This window comes from Tachypleus tridentatus, chromosome 1 (assembly GCF_004210375.1).
Source record: "Tachypleus tridentatus isolate NWPU-2018 chromosome 1, ASM421037v1, whole genome shotgun sequence".
Taxonomy (NCBI): Eukaryota; Metazoa; Arthropoda; class Merostomata; order Xiphosura; family Limulidae; genus Tachypleus; species Tachypleus tridentatus.
The window spans coordinates 20,335,001-20,351,905 of NC_134825.1; the positions used below are offsets into that span (position 1 = coordinate 20,335,001).

The 16,905-nt window shown below is 33.7% G+C and overlaps 1 protein-coding gene across 3 annotated transcripts in view; it reads left to right on the forward strand.

Moving 5' to 3' along the window:
* The first annotated feature begins 11,147 nt into the window (after positions 1-11,147).
* The window catches only part of LOC143244227 (cAMP-dependent protein kinase type II regulatory subunit-like), an 83,026-nt gene continuing 77,268 nt past the window's right edge, over positions 11,148-16,905 (forward strand). For 2 of the 3 annotated variants that reach the window (XM_076488512.1, XM_076488520.1), the window contains exons 1-2: positions 11,148-11,810; positions 12,063-12,227. In XM_076488512.1, coding sequence (XP_076344627.1) covers positions 11,663-11,810; positions 12,063-12,227 — 313 coding nt within the window. In that variant the 5' untranslated portion in view covers positions 11,148-11,662. Of the gene's footprint in view, positions 11,811-11,847; positions 12,228-16,905 lie in introns of those variants that run through there. The other variant, XM_076488528.1, reaches the window with a different exon arrangement.

Sequence of the window (16,905 nt, forward strand, 5' to 3'; positions counted from 1 at the left end):
TACTGGATGTTTAATCTCTGTCGGGCAATACATGGGGATAAACTGTGGAGCCATTTTCACATAAAGTCAGTTCTCAAGATGTATTCCAACTTGGTGTCTTGAAGTAATTATTCTCACATTGTAAAGTGTAGAAAATTTTCCTTTAATAAGGTTAGTTTCTAAATTCCTTTTGTTAAAGCTTTATAGACACTTATAGACACTTGCTGTCTGCATCAATCTCTCTTGTCTCTAAATAGTAAACTAATATGACACTTTCATTACCAAATCGGGTCTTACTACTGTAGCTGCAACATCAGCGTCACTCATGACATATGATATGAGTTAGTGTATTTATTTAATGTTTCTTCAGTGTCAGTGCATTCAGACTGGATCGAATTTTGACAAATAATAACTGGTGGCGTTATAATGTGACGGTCAGTCCCACTATTCGTTGGTAAAAGAGTAGCCCAAGTGTTGATGGTGTGTGGTGATGACTAGCTGCCTTCCCTTTTGTCTGCTAAATTAGGGACGGCTTGCACAGATAGCCCTCGTGTAGCTTTGCGCGAAATTCGAAAAAATAAACTGCTACGCTGAGGTTCTTCCACCTTGAAAATCAAAGATCAAGTTAATGCGATCCACTATTTATATATAAATTAAACAATCGCAGAGACAGTGCTCATTTTTTCTTCTTCGTTTCATTTTGACTACATTATTATTGTTTCTTTTATAAAATCTTTTCGTTACAAAACGTTTCTTGCGCATCGTTTTATTCCATATATAAACACCATCTACGATGACGGTCACATAGATTTCTACTACTTGTACAGGTAAGATTCACATTCAATGCTAGGCCTCGCACACACCATTCACGAATACTCAATATGTCCACAGCGATAACTGCGGACTTACAACGCAGGAAACCGGGTTTCGATACCCGTGATGAGCAGAGCACAGATAGCCCATCGTGTAACTTTATGCTTAATTACAAAGAAACAAAATAACAGTTATACACATTTCTGTTTATCGCATCACTGAAGGATAATCGCACTAAATTATACATACTACGTAGTAGCGTGTAGTATTCATTATCGTTCTCCACACACATAAGCTGCAGAAACTAACAACATTGAATTCTAATTTTACACAACCAGTATTCGCATCAAAAACATATTTTATTGTATTTCTACTAAATTGTAATTGTACATACAACTGTTTTGCCTGGCGGGGACAATATAATTGGAAAGTTTATAACTTCTAACAAACTTAAAAATAAGAATTTGAAAACAAGCATGAACATTACAAGATCGTTATTTTAGTCCTTACAGAAACAATCGATTTGAATAATTATTTCCATCATAACAACTAATATACATCTGATTTTGTTTCTCACAGAAATTATCAGATTGCATTTCCTGTAAATGTAACTACTTCATAAACGATGGGCAAAGATATACAAGGGCTATCTTTGAATGTCTATCCTTAATTTTATATTGAAGGCAGCAAGTCAACAGCACCCACCGCCAACTCTTGGACTGCTATAGTCTGATTAAATAGCAATCTTGGTCTCTGTTATCATAATACTCACAATCTCTATAGTGCGAAGTAAATTTTTGTGTCAGATCACGAGCCACAACGTATTAGATTGAAAGTCTGGACACGCTAACAACTTTGTCCCGTTAAGCCGAAAGAACAACAGACTTTCTAAGTAATTTAGAATTCAAGTTTTAAACAGAAACAATATCCGTACTGTTAAGTTTTCTTCAATACTTTTGTCAAATATTCAAGAATATTTGTTTACTTACTTTAGTGTTGGTTTTTTTTTTTTTTTTTTTTACCTGTTTAATATATTCATAGATTTCCGCAGTGGCTCAGCCTTAATTCAAGTAGGTTTCATGAATTTTCCTCCATCGGTTCGACTCCCTCTTCATTATTTAACTTAGAATCCAGCTCTATATTTCCTATTTATCGCCAGACTCTTGTCTTAAAGTTCTAATTTATAAAAGTTTTTTTTTCATTCAGGGTCCACGAGTCCTCTGTTCCATGCAAGAATGATATTCACCTTCAATTATTAATAATTTAACAATACGACGACAGATGGCAGCAACTTACAACAATACATGAAAACAACTCTTCCAAATTAACAAATAATAATGATAAAAGAAAAAATGGAAACAAAAATTAAAGTTGGGTTACAAATAAAGATCATGAATAGATGATAGAAGTATAAACTAGGAAATCCCAAAAGTAAAATCATATAAATAAAATCGGATAATAATACAACGTTACAACTTATTCAGAAACTCGGATCGGAAGAAATAAATTAATTTTAAAGCTAGGTCAGTGAGTTAACATAGTAAGACAGGAAAGCCCTTATATATTTTACTGTCAATACTTTGATGAATGGATTCTTAGTATTTTATTTGCAGATCTATAAAATGGAGAGCATTTGACGTAACTAGATATAATAAAGAGTTTTAGCCTTTTAAACGGATAAAAACCACCTAGTTTCTTAGTTAAGTGAAAAAAAAATATTGTTACCAGCTCAAATAACCATGTAACCATGGTGCACAGAAGCGTAAAATTTATTAGTGTATTTAACGTGTTTAGTCAACAGCTGGCGAATGGTTTGTTTGTTTGAATTTCGCACACAGCTACACGAGGGCAATCTGCGCTAACCGTCCCTAATTTAGCAGTGTAAAACTGGAGTGAAGGGAGTTAGTCATCATCACACACCGCCAACTGTTGGGCTACTCTTTTATCAGCGAATGGTGGGATTGACTGCCACATAATGACCTATGGCTGAAAGAGCGAGCATGTTTGGTGCGTCGGGGATTCGAACCCGCGATCCTCAGATTACGAGTCGAGTGCCTTATCCACCTGGCCATGCCGCGTTTGATGATATAATTTGGGCTTAGTACAAGATACGACAGATAAAACAAATTTATTAAAAAGCAAAATATTCGTATCTTCTCCTGGGAACTCAATGGCAAGACAATTACTGCAATTAACAGCATAAAATTCTCAATAAACGAAAGCAGCAAAATATGAAGCAAACAAGAAATAATTGAGTTAAAAGAAAACAAAAAGCGATAGTTGAAAAATGTAACGATAATATTTCAGTTCGACAATTTCAAGAACTGTTCACAAGATCGCCTGTGAAAACCGCAACATAGTTTCTGCCTTTAAAAAAAATAAAATGAATGTAGAAAACTTAAACTAAAAATACTACCAATGATTCAGATTATTAAAGAATCAAATAAATGTTATAGTACTAGAAGGGACGGCTTGAAAGAGTTTGGTTTGAATTTCACGCAAAGCTACACGACAGCTAGCCGCCCATCCATAATTTAGTGAAAGCTTAAAGGAAAGTTAATTAGTTATTATCACCCACCGCCACCTCTTGAGCTACTTTTTTACCAACGAATAATGGGATTGCCCATCACTTTATAACAGTCCCACGGCTGAAAGAGCAAGCATATTTGGAGGCACAAGGATTCGGACCTGCAACCCGCAGATTGAGAGTCAAGCTTCTTAATCATTTAACCATGTCAGGCCTCGAAAGAGTTTATTTGTTGTTAAGCGCAAAGATACAAAATGGGCTATCTGTGTTGTTCCCATTTAGGTTATCGAACCTCGTTTTTTAGCGTTATGAACACGCAGACTTTCCATTGAAAAACTGTGAAAGGAAAAATAATTCAAAAGAAAAAGACAACAGAATTTTTGTCCAATAGAAAAGGTGAAGTCATAAGACAATACACGATGAATTAGTGACGTTGTAAATTACGTATTAACTCTACTGTAAGTAAACACAGCAAACATTATACAGGTTTCGTATACGATAATAATATACAGACGAAACACTGACGTCATTTGTTAAAGCTAAAAAATTAGAAGAAGGAAAATAATTTTCAAAAAGTAGTAGTGGAGCCCTCATTACATCACACTCAGTCGGACTTGGAGTTGTCATCGAGGTTTAATGTGATGACCGTCTCAATGACACGACACAGCAATTTTAAATTAAACAACAGGCAGGCAAAAGCTTAAATCCAATATAAACATTGGATTCCATGATGTTTACCATTGGTTTAAAATAATAACAACAGAACGTCAAGCCCCGCGCTAGTACAGCGGTAAGTCTACGGATTTACAACGCTAAAATTAAGGGTTCGATTCCCCGCAGTGAGCTCAGCACATAGCTCGATGTCGTTTAGCTATAACACAAACACACCTAAAACATCTAATTATCAAAATTCGATGTGTAGACTCACAAGTCAGCAGACAATTTTAAGGAAATTAATTTATTTTTAATTAAAGATGTTGTTCAACCTCGTAATATGTTTAAACTCTCGTAAGTCAAAGCACAAGTTTCTTCCCTTTAAGTATCAGTATTACTCATTGGCTTTCTTTTTATGCTTATTTAAAGTTATTATGAAAATTTTCAAACACAACTTCATCTTCTGAACAAGAGACTTTGAGATCATTCTGACCTAAATAATCCTTTATTAATTTTATTTCTGTTATTTCAAAAAGACTTCATTCTCCTCTTAGTTTTTTATTGTTTTCAGTTTTGAAGTTTTCATTTATTAGTGATTTATTTCTCCTATTCATCCACTGAAAAAAACACTTTTGGTTTGAACTCAGATATCCCATTTTTTGCAATATTTTGTTTCAGCTTAAACTTTGTATAGCTTACTTGCTGAAACACCCTTTCAGTTAAAACTTAAAAACAACAATCATATGAAAGATTGTATTCAAAAACTCGTGCACGGTTACATATTTAATCATGCTTTTTTTAGCACTAAAAATTAAGTCTAAAGTAGCTGATTTTCACTAAAGTAGAATAATTCACATTCACACGCTGAATAACAAAACAGTCCTCCATAAATGAAAAAAACAACCCAAAAACTTTCAGTATGTTGCAAGGAAAATCACTAATTCGCATGAAATTATAGAGTTCCCGTTTAATAATTCCATTTTATTACAATGTGTCAGATATAAAAATAATGTTTAGCATAAGTGGAATTATATATTGACTTATTTTGTGTTTGTATTTCATTGATGTCGAGGCTATAGAGATTTCTAGAAGACCTTAGCAGAAGACTTACAAATAACAGCAACCAGACGAGCGAAAAACAGAGAAAAAAATGTAAAATCACGCAAAAGAGAAGATCAATCATAAAAAAAAAAAGTTAAATGTAAAGTTAACCGTCGTAGGAGTGTAAGGCCTAACGGTTCATATATTAGAGTGAAATTAACAATTTTGAAAGAGATAAAGAGAATATGCTGTCTCGTCAAAAGGTGTAATAAAGTAACTGAGCCTGACTCAGTGAACCTTTACAAAAGGTTGACTGCTATTGGTAGTACAAAAGCAGACGATTATTCGAAGTATCAAATATAACAGTAGTAAATCAAGAACAACAAAAGTGAATTATATATATACGAGTGTCATTACGTTGGAAATAGAGAGCAAAATCGACAGTCTTCTCAACCGAATTTTAAAGCAACTGAATTGCCCTAAGTGGATTTTAACAACAAGAAGAGAATTGTTTAGTGTTTAACATAAAACAATGATCTCCACGGTGTAAAAGAAATTTGTACATACGTTCAACTTGTTTTGAATATATGTTTTGAACAAACTGTTCGTTTATTGTCGGATTTATCGCTAATAAGACACAGCTCACAGAACCTACTGTAGAAGAATTCTTAAAACAAAGTACCTATATACTTGCATCAGCGGCCCGGCATGGCCTAGCGCGTAAGGCGTGCGACTCGTAATCCGAGGGTCGCGGGTTCGCGCCCGCGTCGCGCTACACATGCTCGCCCTCCCAGCCGTGGGGGTGTATAAAGTTTATTAGCATTGTCAACATCTCCCACTGACATCTCCTGTGTCACATTTAGTACAAATATGGCAAAGGCTAAAAAGTTGACAGAGTTTGAATGTGGCAGAATTGTCGAGCTCCAAAAAGCAATATCTCTTTCAATGTGTCATCGCTGGTGGGATTGGGCGTAGTAAAATTACTGTTGCAAATTGCTTAAAAGACCCTGAGGGATACGGAACGAGAATTTCAAGTAGTCGTCCCAAGAAAATTTTGCCGGCGTTGAGCAGGAGGATTCGACGGGTTGTCCGGTAAGACACCAGCCGATCGTCGAACCAGATTAAGGCCGTAACGGACGCAGAATGCAGCTCAAGAACAATAAGACGGCATCTACGAGAGAAAGACTTTAAAAACTATAAACGTCTTAAAAGGCCACGCCTCCTTTTACACCACGAAACAGCTCGGTTAAACTTTGCTGAGAAGCACCAAACATGGGACGTAAAAAAGTGGAAGATGTCACTGATGTCATTCTTCTAGTCATCAGATTTTAGACTGGTTCTTGCTGCTGCACTGTTCTACCTTGTGCATTGTAGAACCTCCACTTTTTGCCGCCCCCCCCCAACATATCCTTCACCTACTGACATGTTGTGATTTGGTATCACCTCTCGATGTTTATCGCACATTTCAAGCACTACTAGCACTATTGATATGTTTGCTAACTTGCACCGATCATTTGTCGTGCACTGGTTAATTATAGATTCGACACTTTCTTCTTGTGAATATGACGTGTTCTATAAGTTGTTGTTTTTTTCAGTAACATCCATGGTATCATCATTCTTTCCATAATTTCCTGTCACCTTCAGGTTAACAAAGAGAGTTTGCAACTTACCGTTGCAGGACACGTGTCTCAGGCACGAGATTGTAAACGCGTACGAGGTTGTAAAGTTTGTTTATTTTTTGAATTTCGCACAAAACTACCCGAGGGCTATCTGTGCTAGCTGTCCCTAATTTAGTAGTGTAAGACTAGAGGGAAGGCAGCTAGTAATCACCACCCACCGCCAACTCTTGGGCTACTCTTTTACCAACAAATGGTGGGATTGACCGTCACATTATAACGTTCCCACGGCTGAAAGGACGAGCATGTTTGGCGCGACGGGGATGCGAACCCGCGACCCTCAGTTTACGAGTCGCACGCCTTAACACGCTTGGCCATGCCGGGCTACGTTGTTAAAACGTTACAGTTAGATGCTAGGCTATTAATTAGTATAGGTATAAAATTGTTCCTTTATATTGGTTCAGTTTTGGTTTGAGTTGTTATATTAAACCAATATAAAGAAACATCTTTATACTTCTACTAATTACCAGTTGTCTTTAGAATACATTTTAAGTTCAATTGTTTTTTCCTTCAGCATGAATAAAAAACGAACTGTAGAAGAAAACGTGAAGGACAATGGAAATACTTAGTCCTATATTGTAGTAGTAACACATGTAGTATAAAAATTACAATTACGCTATATAACCAGGTCAGGTGATTTTGATAAACGGGTAGATAGAGGAAAACGTCTTGGATTAAAACACAGTGAACTAGAATATTATTAAAAACACTGGAAATAGAGAGAATAGAAATAAAAATGGAGAAATAATAAAGAGAAAAATCGAAAATACTATAAATAGCGAAAATAAGAGAATAAACACATCTACGGAAAGATGAAGAGCCAGTAACAGAAATAGAACCAAGGTCAGCCGACTTTAGCTGATAAACAGAAAGATGATAAGGATGCTTTCCTGGAATGATATGAAAGATTCGCCGGGAGTCAGAACTAGGGAAAAGGCAACTAGGCAGTCTGTCTCAGCCTATTTATCACAGATAAAGGCCTACGAGTATATTCAGGCATGATGTTAGAAGATACCATGGGCAAATTAAAAGTCGCTCTACTGAAACGATATGAGCTTACTGAAGAAACTGTACCTGAAGATGACCTAGGAAGGTCGAAACGTTGTATTTCAATTTGTGGCATATAAACAGCGATAATTCAGAAGATGGACTGACATGGCCAAATGTGACAATAGTTCTGAGGGACTGGCATACCTATTAGTACATGATCACGTGTTCAATGACACGTCACTGTTTTTAAAGGAGAGAACACCAAAAGATGTGGAAGAAAGCTGACAGAACAGTATATGAATGCCCATGAAGGAAATATAACTGGCAAGTCCAAGAATATCCAGTTAAATATGAAACCAGTGACTGGGAGCAGGAATCTACCAAAGGTGACAGGAAATTATGGAAAGAATGATGATACCATGGATGTTACTGAAAAAACAACAACTTATAGAACACGTCATATTCACAAGAAGAAAGTGTCGAATCTATAATTAACCAGTGCACGACAAATGATCGGTGCAAGTTAGCAAACATATCAATAGTGCTAGTAGTGCTTGAAATCACAATACCAAATCACAACATGTCAGTAGGTGAAGGATATGTTGAGGGGGGCAAAATGTGGAGGTTCTACAATGCACAAGGTAGAACAGTGCAGCAGCAAGAACCAGTCTAAAATCTGATGACTAGAAGAATGACATCAGTGAAATCTTCCACTTTTCTACGTCCCATGTTTGGTGTTTCTCAGCAAAGTTTAACCGAGCTGTTTCGTGGTGTAAAAGGAGGCGTGGCCTTTTAAGACGTTTATAGTTTTTAAAGTCTTTCTCTCGTAGATGCCGTCTTATTGTTCTTGAGCTGCATTCTGCGTCCGTTACTGCCTTAATCTGGTTCGACGATCGGCTGGTGTCTTACCGGATAACCCGTCGAATCCTCCTGCTCAACCCCGGCGAAATTTTCTTGGGACGACTACTTGAAATTCTCGTTCCGTATCCCTCAGGGTCTTTTAAGCAATTTGCAACAGTAATTTTACTACGCCCAATTTCACCAGCGATGACACATTGAGAGAGATATTGCTTTTTGGAGCTCGACAATTCTGCCACATTCAAACTCTGTCAACTTTTTAGCCTTTGCCATATTTTATCAAATGTAACACAGGAGATATCAGTGGGAGATGTTGACAATGCTAATGCTTGAACACAAATGACTAAATTTCTTTACGTGTTTGCCGATTAACGCTTCGTTTCAGTATAGTCTTAAACTTTTGACCAGCTAGTATTTAGGCTAATTTTATAGTGTTCACATTTTCCCAATTAAATGCTAAAAAGGTTTCTATTTTTATTTTCCCTTTTCTTATTTTCATCTTTCGAAGATCCACTCAAATAATTGGTTGAGTCTAACAACGCAAAATGCATATTTTTTTCTTTATGTTTATTGGCCTTAAGATTTTGGCCAGCAATTTATCTGTGCTTTATTATTAACGGTATTAATAATCTGATCTGGAGTCTTGTAAAAAACAGCAATAAACATCTCTTCCTCATGCGCCTAACGTTGTTAAAGTGGGCGGAGTCGTGAAGGTATTAGTAATCTGATCAGACGACCTGTAAAAAAATAGCAGTAAACATCTCTTCCTCATGCGCCTAACGTTTTTAAAGTGGGCGGAGTCGTGAAGGTATTAGTAATTTGATCAGACGAGCTATAAAAAATAGCAATAAACATCCCTCTCACATGTGTCTAAAGTTGTTAAAGTGGACGGAATCGTAAAGGTATTAGTAATCTGATGAGACGACCTGTAAAAAATAACAATACACATCCCTCCCACACGTGTCTAACGTTGTTAAAGTGAGGGGAGGTCCATAGAAGCATATGTAAGCAAGAACTGGCGAGTGAACCAAAGTAGAACATTTCTTGGATAAAAATGTTCAAAATGGAGTGTCAAGTTTTCCTTCTGCCCTCGCGGTTAGGTCCTCATGCCTCTTCTTTTCGTTCAAGAACATCTAATAAACTTTCATCCAACTTTCCACATACACTGTTACCTCACCACATATATTAGCATAATTTCTAAGAAATACCTCTAAATTCTTTAAAATAGTATCTTTACATAATCAAGTTTTAATTACATCATAAACATTTGATGCATTGACGAAAGCCAAGGCTTTAATTTTAGTAAGTTATTTAAATACTTCTGATATTTGCAATAGAAATTAATGTAAATTTTTATCAGTTTACCTACTTAATATATCATATGTCTTCTGAGATCCATTAGACGGTTCTTCAATTTTAATGCTGCAAAAACCTAAACTTTTATCTTCAAAATACTTTTGTCTTCACCTAACACATGAAAGAGCTATTAATTAATTCTATCATTACACTTTCGCTAACGTTATTCTCCTGATTAATAACGGTTCACTTCTGTCATTAACGTCATCAATATGCACCAGAAAAACAGTATTGTTCTTAAATCTTGCGACTCAAAGTCTTCTTCCACGACTTGAATTTTGGCCCACGGAAAATAAATCTAGTCCTCAGTTAACTGGACTTTATTTATTTATTATTAATAATTTTGTATGCTATACCAAATAAACTTATTAGTTACACTATCATAATTAACCGCCCTCTAAGCAGGTATAACTGCTCGTTCCCTAATAATGCTACTGGGTCTGCGTCCTCTACTGGAATTGTCTGACAGTTCTACAGCAATGAACTCATACTTAACATTTAATAATGTTCACCATCCATAAGAAAAAACGATTTTGTTGAAATTTTAGTTTAAAATAAGTTATCAACACACCATTACATCACAGAATAGATTTGTTTGAAGTGTTTCTCCGTAAACACAGTAGTTAGCCTTGCTTTTCTGATGCAACACTCAAGAGAGTTCGCATCCGAGTCGCGCTAAACATGTTCGCCCTCCCAGCCGTGGGGGGGGGGGGGGTTATAATGTTACGATCAATCCCACTTTTCGTTGGTAAAAGAGTAGCCCTCGAGTAGCTTTGTGCTAGCCGTCCCTAATTTTGCAGTGTAAGACTAGAGGGAAGGCAGCTAGTCATCACCACCCACCGTCAACTCTTGGGCTACTCTTTTACCAATGAATAGTGGGATTGGCCATCACATTTTAACGTCCCCACGGCTGAAAAGACGAGCATGTTTGGCGTGAAGGGGATGCGAACCCGCAACCCTCAGATTACGAGTCGCACGCCTTAACACGCTTGGCCTGAATTTATAGCTAATAACAAGATATTTTACTTTGCCATTCGCACGATTATACTTATACGGTGATAATCGAATTTAAATAAATGTGTCAGAAAAAATTTAAAAGCTTAGTTTTATGTCATTATTTAATTTATGTAGTGCATATCGGTGTATAGAAGACATTTTAATACTAGAAATAAACGACCTCAGAACACTAGACTGTTGTTTTTATTTAATCAGACACTCAAGGTTTAGCTTTCCAGCTTTTTAAGTAGTGTTCCACATAAACACACACCGATACGACAGTACGAGGCTTCAAATGGCTTAAATAATAATTTATATTAGAATCTATGTCGTGCTACGGACATATTAACTAGTAACAGCCTATTTGGTGAAAGAGAAGTATTGTTGAAATAATAATGTATGTTCTAAATTATATAATAATTTATAATTTAAATATTTTGAAGCTTTTTACTGTCATATTCGGTTTGTGTTTAAGTGGAACATTCTTGAAGAAGCTATGAAACAAAATGTTGATCGTCTAATTAAACTGAAACAACAAATTTTTGTTATAAGATTGTTTATTTCTAATATTCGTTTTATTTGACTACATTACATCTGAATTAATAATTATGTTGTAGAGGAAACAACAGTGTCGCTGAATTTATAATTTTAAGATTAGTTGAACATGCAGACACATAGAAAATGAGTTAGGATATATTTCAGTCCCTGTTCAGTTGAAACTTATTTACTTTGAACGTATCAAGTATTGCGTTGAAATCCATTTAACTAATAAATGCCCTCATTCGATGATTATAAGATTTGTTGTGATTCGTTGACTGCTCACGTGGTCTATGATGTAGTTTGCCTTTCCCTACCCCTATTTAGTAATACTCTAGCAGACGGCAATTTAGTGTTGTTTTCTGTTCGTTCTGGTTCGTTGGGTGAGAAGTCAATGCGTCTAACGCTATACAGTTTTAGCTTAGTGTATACGAATTAAGCTCGAAGTTTAGCTAGCTACATTAATTATACTGTGCTTAAGGTTCGAAGAAAATTTTAACATAACTTCAGCATGTTTGTATGATTAAATTGAGCAATTGCTAGTGGTGTAAAAAGAAATATGAGTCAGATGAATATCAATGATAATAGAATTTCTGTTCCTCCAGAGTTGACAAACATCCTTCTTGAATTTACAGTTAATGTTCTCGTGGAAAAACCAACAGATATCCTGAGTTATGCCGTTAATTACTTTACAAAACTCCTCACAGAAAGACAACGAAATGGTACAAAAGATATAGAATTAGAATTTGAAAACGATGCTGTGACTAGCGACGATGACGATATTTTTGACGAACAACCAAGTAGGTCAATCCTAGTTGTATGTTGTACTGTTTTCTTACTTGTAACCATTCTTGTTTCTGTTAATTCTTAGTGTTATAAGCAGTAGTACTTGTATATCACTAGGACTAGCATACCTTTTATTGTTTTTTACCTACTTGAGTTTTACACCCGGAATAAAAGTTAAAGCTATTTCTTTCGACAAGAAAAGTATTAGAAAAAGACAGTTTATATTTTGTAACTCGCGGGAGTTTCTCTCAGTTTATGTATTGGAATCTTTATAGTAATAAGAGCAAATAAGCACTTTTCGTGTTTTCGAACATGAAATCCTAGACTGTATTATAAATCGATGCTTTTAAGTTGATTCATTATACCATATTCGAAATAAATTTTAGCATATTTACTCAAATTCGAATTATAAAAAGCTAGAATTTAACTCTTGGAGTGTTTTAAACTGAGAGTAAGGTTCAAGCTATTTGTTTTGAAACGTAAATCACTACAATAATCAAACTATTCTTCATCTTAAAGAAATATATTTGTTTGTTATTTCTACTTAGTATATTTTCAGTAAGAGTGTGAATTATAAGTGCAGTAATGCAATTAGCAAATACAGTGTTGATATTTTAAGATTTGAACTGTTGTATGATATAATGATGAAACATTCATATCCACTGTAGGAATATTGGTAAGATATATATTTGTATATACAATATTTGTCAAAACACATTTAGGTAAGTTTTAATATCTAGCAGTAGTTAATCATACTTTGTCATATGCAGCTACCAACTATTGCCTACTGCAAGTTAAATTAGGGGGGATGCGTAATTCAAAGAAGTTTTTTCTGTTGTAACTCGATTATTTAAAATTAACCGTTTGAAGTAAGGTAGTAAATTATGTTTATTTGCTGGTTTATCACATCAGTTAACTTAAATTTATCAGGATAAGTAAGTAGGCTACAGTATTTTTTATAAATGTTTCCTTGGCAATTGCAATAAACATTTAATTTTTAGAAAATATAATATTAAGTTTATTATTGTGGTAATAGTAAATTTTAGCTGCAATCTGTCTTGGGTGTACATTTATTACATAACAAAAATTAATGAATGAAATAACTTTCAACATATGTGTTTTTGTTTGTTTTTTCTTGAACACAACTTGAACAGGAGCAAAGATTTGCAAAATATATAAATCAAAGAGTGAAAGGCTTACCAGATCATAGATGTGACTATCTTAACTTTTGAATAATTCATCTGTTGTGCATTTGAATGATATGTGTATCTTTAGCTGAACAAGCAACAATCCACTTGAAATACCGCGTTTTAAATAACTTTGTAGCAGTGGGTTGTCATTTTCGTTCAGCACTGTTGATATAGTGTTGCATGTAGGGCACAAAGATTATAGGTTCTAATCCAGATAAGAAGATACATACATAGAGTTAGCATTTATAAACTGTTATCATTTGAATTTTTTTTTAAGTATCAGTCTGTGTTATCCGTATGAGCAATGTTTTACTTATCACTCCATATCGCAAGTATTTTTTATAGCTAATCAGTGTATGTAAACTCCGAACAATTTTGGCATCTGAACTATAGTATGTTTTTTTCTCCTAAATTGTACTTTTTGTTTGTTTATATATTTAAGCTGATGTTACTTTTATTTCAATTTCTGTGAATATTTACAATGCTGTAGTAAAATATGGCCACTAATAAATTCAGCATGATTTTTAAAATGTTACAGTTTTTGCTTCTTTAGATTAGAGTTCACTGGTAGATGTTTAGTATCTTAACATTCACAAAGCCTTTTATTACAAGTACTAATGAATTAGTTAATTATGTTTATGGAATTGGTAAAAATGTAAAGGATTAATAAGAACTGAACTGGCACTAGACAATATAGGACAGTAGTAAAAATACAGTAAGTAACTAAATGTACAAGGGCTTTAATATTAAGAAGTGTAAAGATATGCTTTTCAGGCTTGAAAAATAAAATCTGAAAATGAGTTATTTAAGCTCTAAAAATGAAAGTTATCACATATCACTTTCAAGGGATTCTTTTATATGTTTATAAAATGTTTTATATGTTTTATGTAGAAGGAAACTGTAAACAAAGTACAAAGATTAAATAAGAAATCTCTACTATAATAGGATTGCTTTTGAGCTGACAAACGGAGTGGGTAAATCTATGGGAAAACATTTAATAGTCATGAAGACTGTTTGTATATGATAAACTTTTTTAATTTGGTTGGGAAATAATGTGAGGGTAGCTAAACCAGAGATTGTTGAAAGTTATGTTGATATGGAAACTTAAAATCAAACATTTTATTTCATACTAGTGTTAGAAGTTTTGTAAAGTTTATATTATTAAAAGCTTTTGTTATTGGTAATCAATACTGGATTATTTTTCTACAAGGATAGCCACATGTGAGAAAAGTGAAACAGTTTTCTATTAATAGAATTATACATGTTTTATGCAGTTTAAACTAGGTTAAAATGTTGGATTTATTTTGTTAATAGTATTGGAAAACAGTAAAAATGTATCTCAGAATGGCTGGTATGGTTTTAACACTTATTGACAAGCAGAGAACAATGTTTTGACCTCAAGATAACCTAAGAATGTCATAACATTGTTCTCTGCCTGTCAATAAAAGTGTTAAAACCCATACCAACCATTCTGAGATACATTTTTATTTGAAGTGGGTTTCTCATCATCATGGGAAATAGTAACTTGAATAATGATTTTACTGATGCCATGGTATGGACTTCTTGTTTGAATTTCTGTAGTTGGGTATATGAACATGAAGTTCACTTCAGGTTTTGTTGTTTTGGTTGCTATTTCTTGTGTCTTAAGGTACCTTTTATTATGTTCTTAAAAAAATCATGGCTTATGTTTGGTGTTTATCTAAATGCACAACTACTGAATGTCATTTGTGTTTAGTGATAAATTTAAATTTTACTCTTTAACCCATAAGTTACTGTCTTATTTTTATACCATTCACTACTAGAAATAAGACTGTGACATTGTGCTTTATTGTATTGAATACTGTTTGTTTCTAACTGTTACAGCATTCAACATAAATAACTGATCAAATAAATTGGGAGGAATTATTTATTTTCTATGTAAAATTATATAGATATTGGAAACTCTGGTGCCAACTACTGGAACTGATTGCAATATCAGTGATATTTCTGTTTACATATTTATATGACTGAAGCTATTAGAAAAATATTATGTAACCAAAACTAGAGAAATTTGTGTACAAAGGCAGATGATGTGGTATGTTTTAAAACTTGTAGTTAAAATGTTTATTTTCAAGAAAAACAGCAGTAATTAATAATATATTTACACACATACTCTTTATGTTCAGGCTAAAGAAAAATTGGTAAAAATATTTTATCTTATAATTTTATGTTACATTTGATAAGTGTTACATTTTGGTTTCTATATAGTAGAATATCTTATCAAAATTTATTAATAGCAAATTTGAGTGTGATTTTTTGTCATTTAAAAAACTTAACGATGTAAGGCTACTGGCCATGTTATATGGAATTTTACAGTCAAAGATTATTTATTGGAAGTTTACTATCATTTTATAATACATTTTGGTGACTATTCATATTACCTATTATGAGATATTATGTTCTTTTATGTTGCATCGTGACAAGAACAATTTATGGGAGTTAGTTCTAAAGCATTGGGTGGGGTTGGAAATGAATTGTTCCTTAGGTCTTAAAAGGATCTAGCACTGAGATGAAGTAGTAAAATACATGTAAAGAATCCTGTATGGTATCAGAATGTAAGGTTCGGTTTGTTGAAATCCGAAGGTTTGACAACAAAAGAGAAAAAAAAAGTTATAAACTTGAAATTTTACCAGTTGGTTAGGTGAGAAGAAAACCACTATTGTGATGGTAGGATGATGGATGTGTATGAAAACAAATGTATATATATTTTGTTTTCCTGTTGGCTGGTTTGTTAATTTTCATCATGTTTAAAATAGGTTTGTGTTCCAAAAGCATATATTGATTATTTCAGCAGACAAAATGTATAATAACAATACATTTTAAATGTTAAATAACTGAATTCCAAAACGAGTATTCATTCTCAATGTTGATAATTTAAGTCTAATATTCCTTATATTTTATAATAAATTTTAATGTGTTTAGGATGTTCATTTTGTTGAGCTGAAACTGTGCAGATTTATTAACTGATACAAGTACGTAGGTAACAAGTTGAGTAAGACATAATCTCACTAGCATTACGTATTTTAATAGTATGTCTACATAGTGTATGAAACCTATAGGTTTAACAGAAAGCTGATTGAATGATGATGTAGTTCACATGAATAATACAAATAATTGCATGTTTAAATGAAAGAAAAAATCCTAGTGCATTAAAGAATTCAATGGAGAAAGAAAAAGTCCTAGTGCATTGTTAGAGAATTCAAATGAGAAACAAGAAAAAAGATAAACTGCAAAACATAGTTTTAATATTTATTTCTCACTCACTTAAATAAGAAAGATTTTAAAACATTTGGTGATAAAAAGAGGACAAAAAATCTACAATTTTATACAATGGGAAACTTAAAAAATAAAACTGATAAGTTGAGATGGTTTACACTTGAAATCCAGCCTGGGTACAGAGCAGAACCAAGTATGAAACAATACATCAGGTTCAATAAAGAACAAAAACAATAATGCAGCTCAC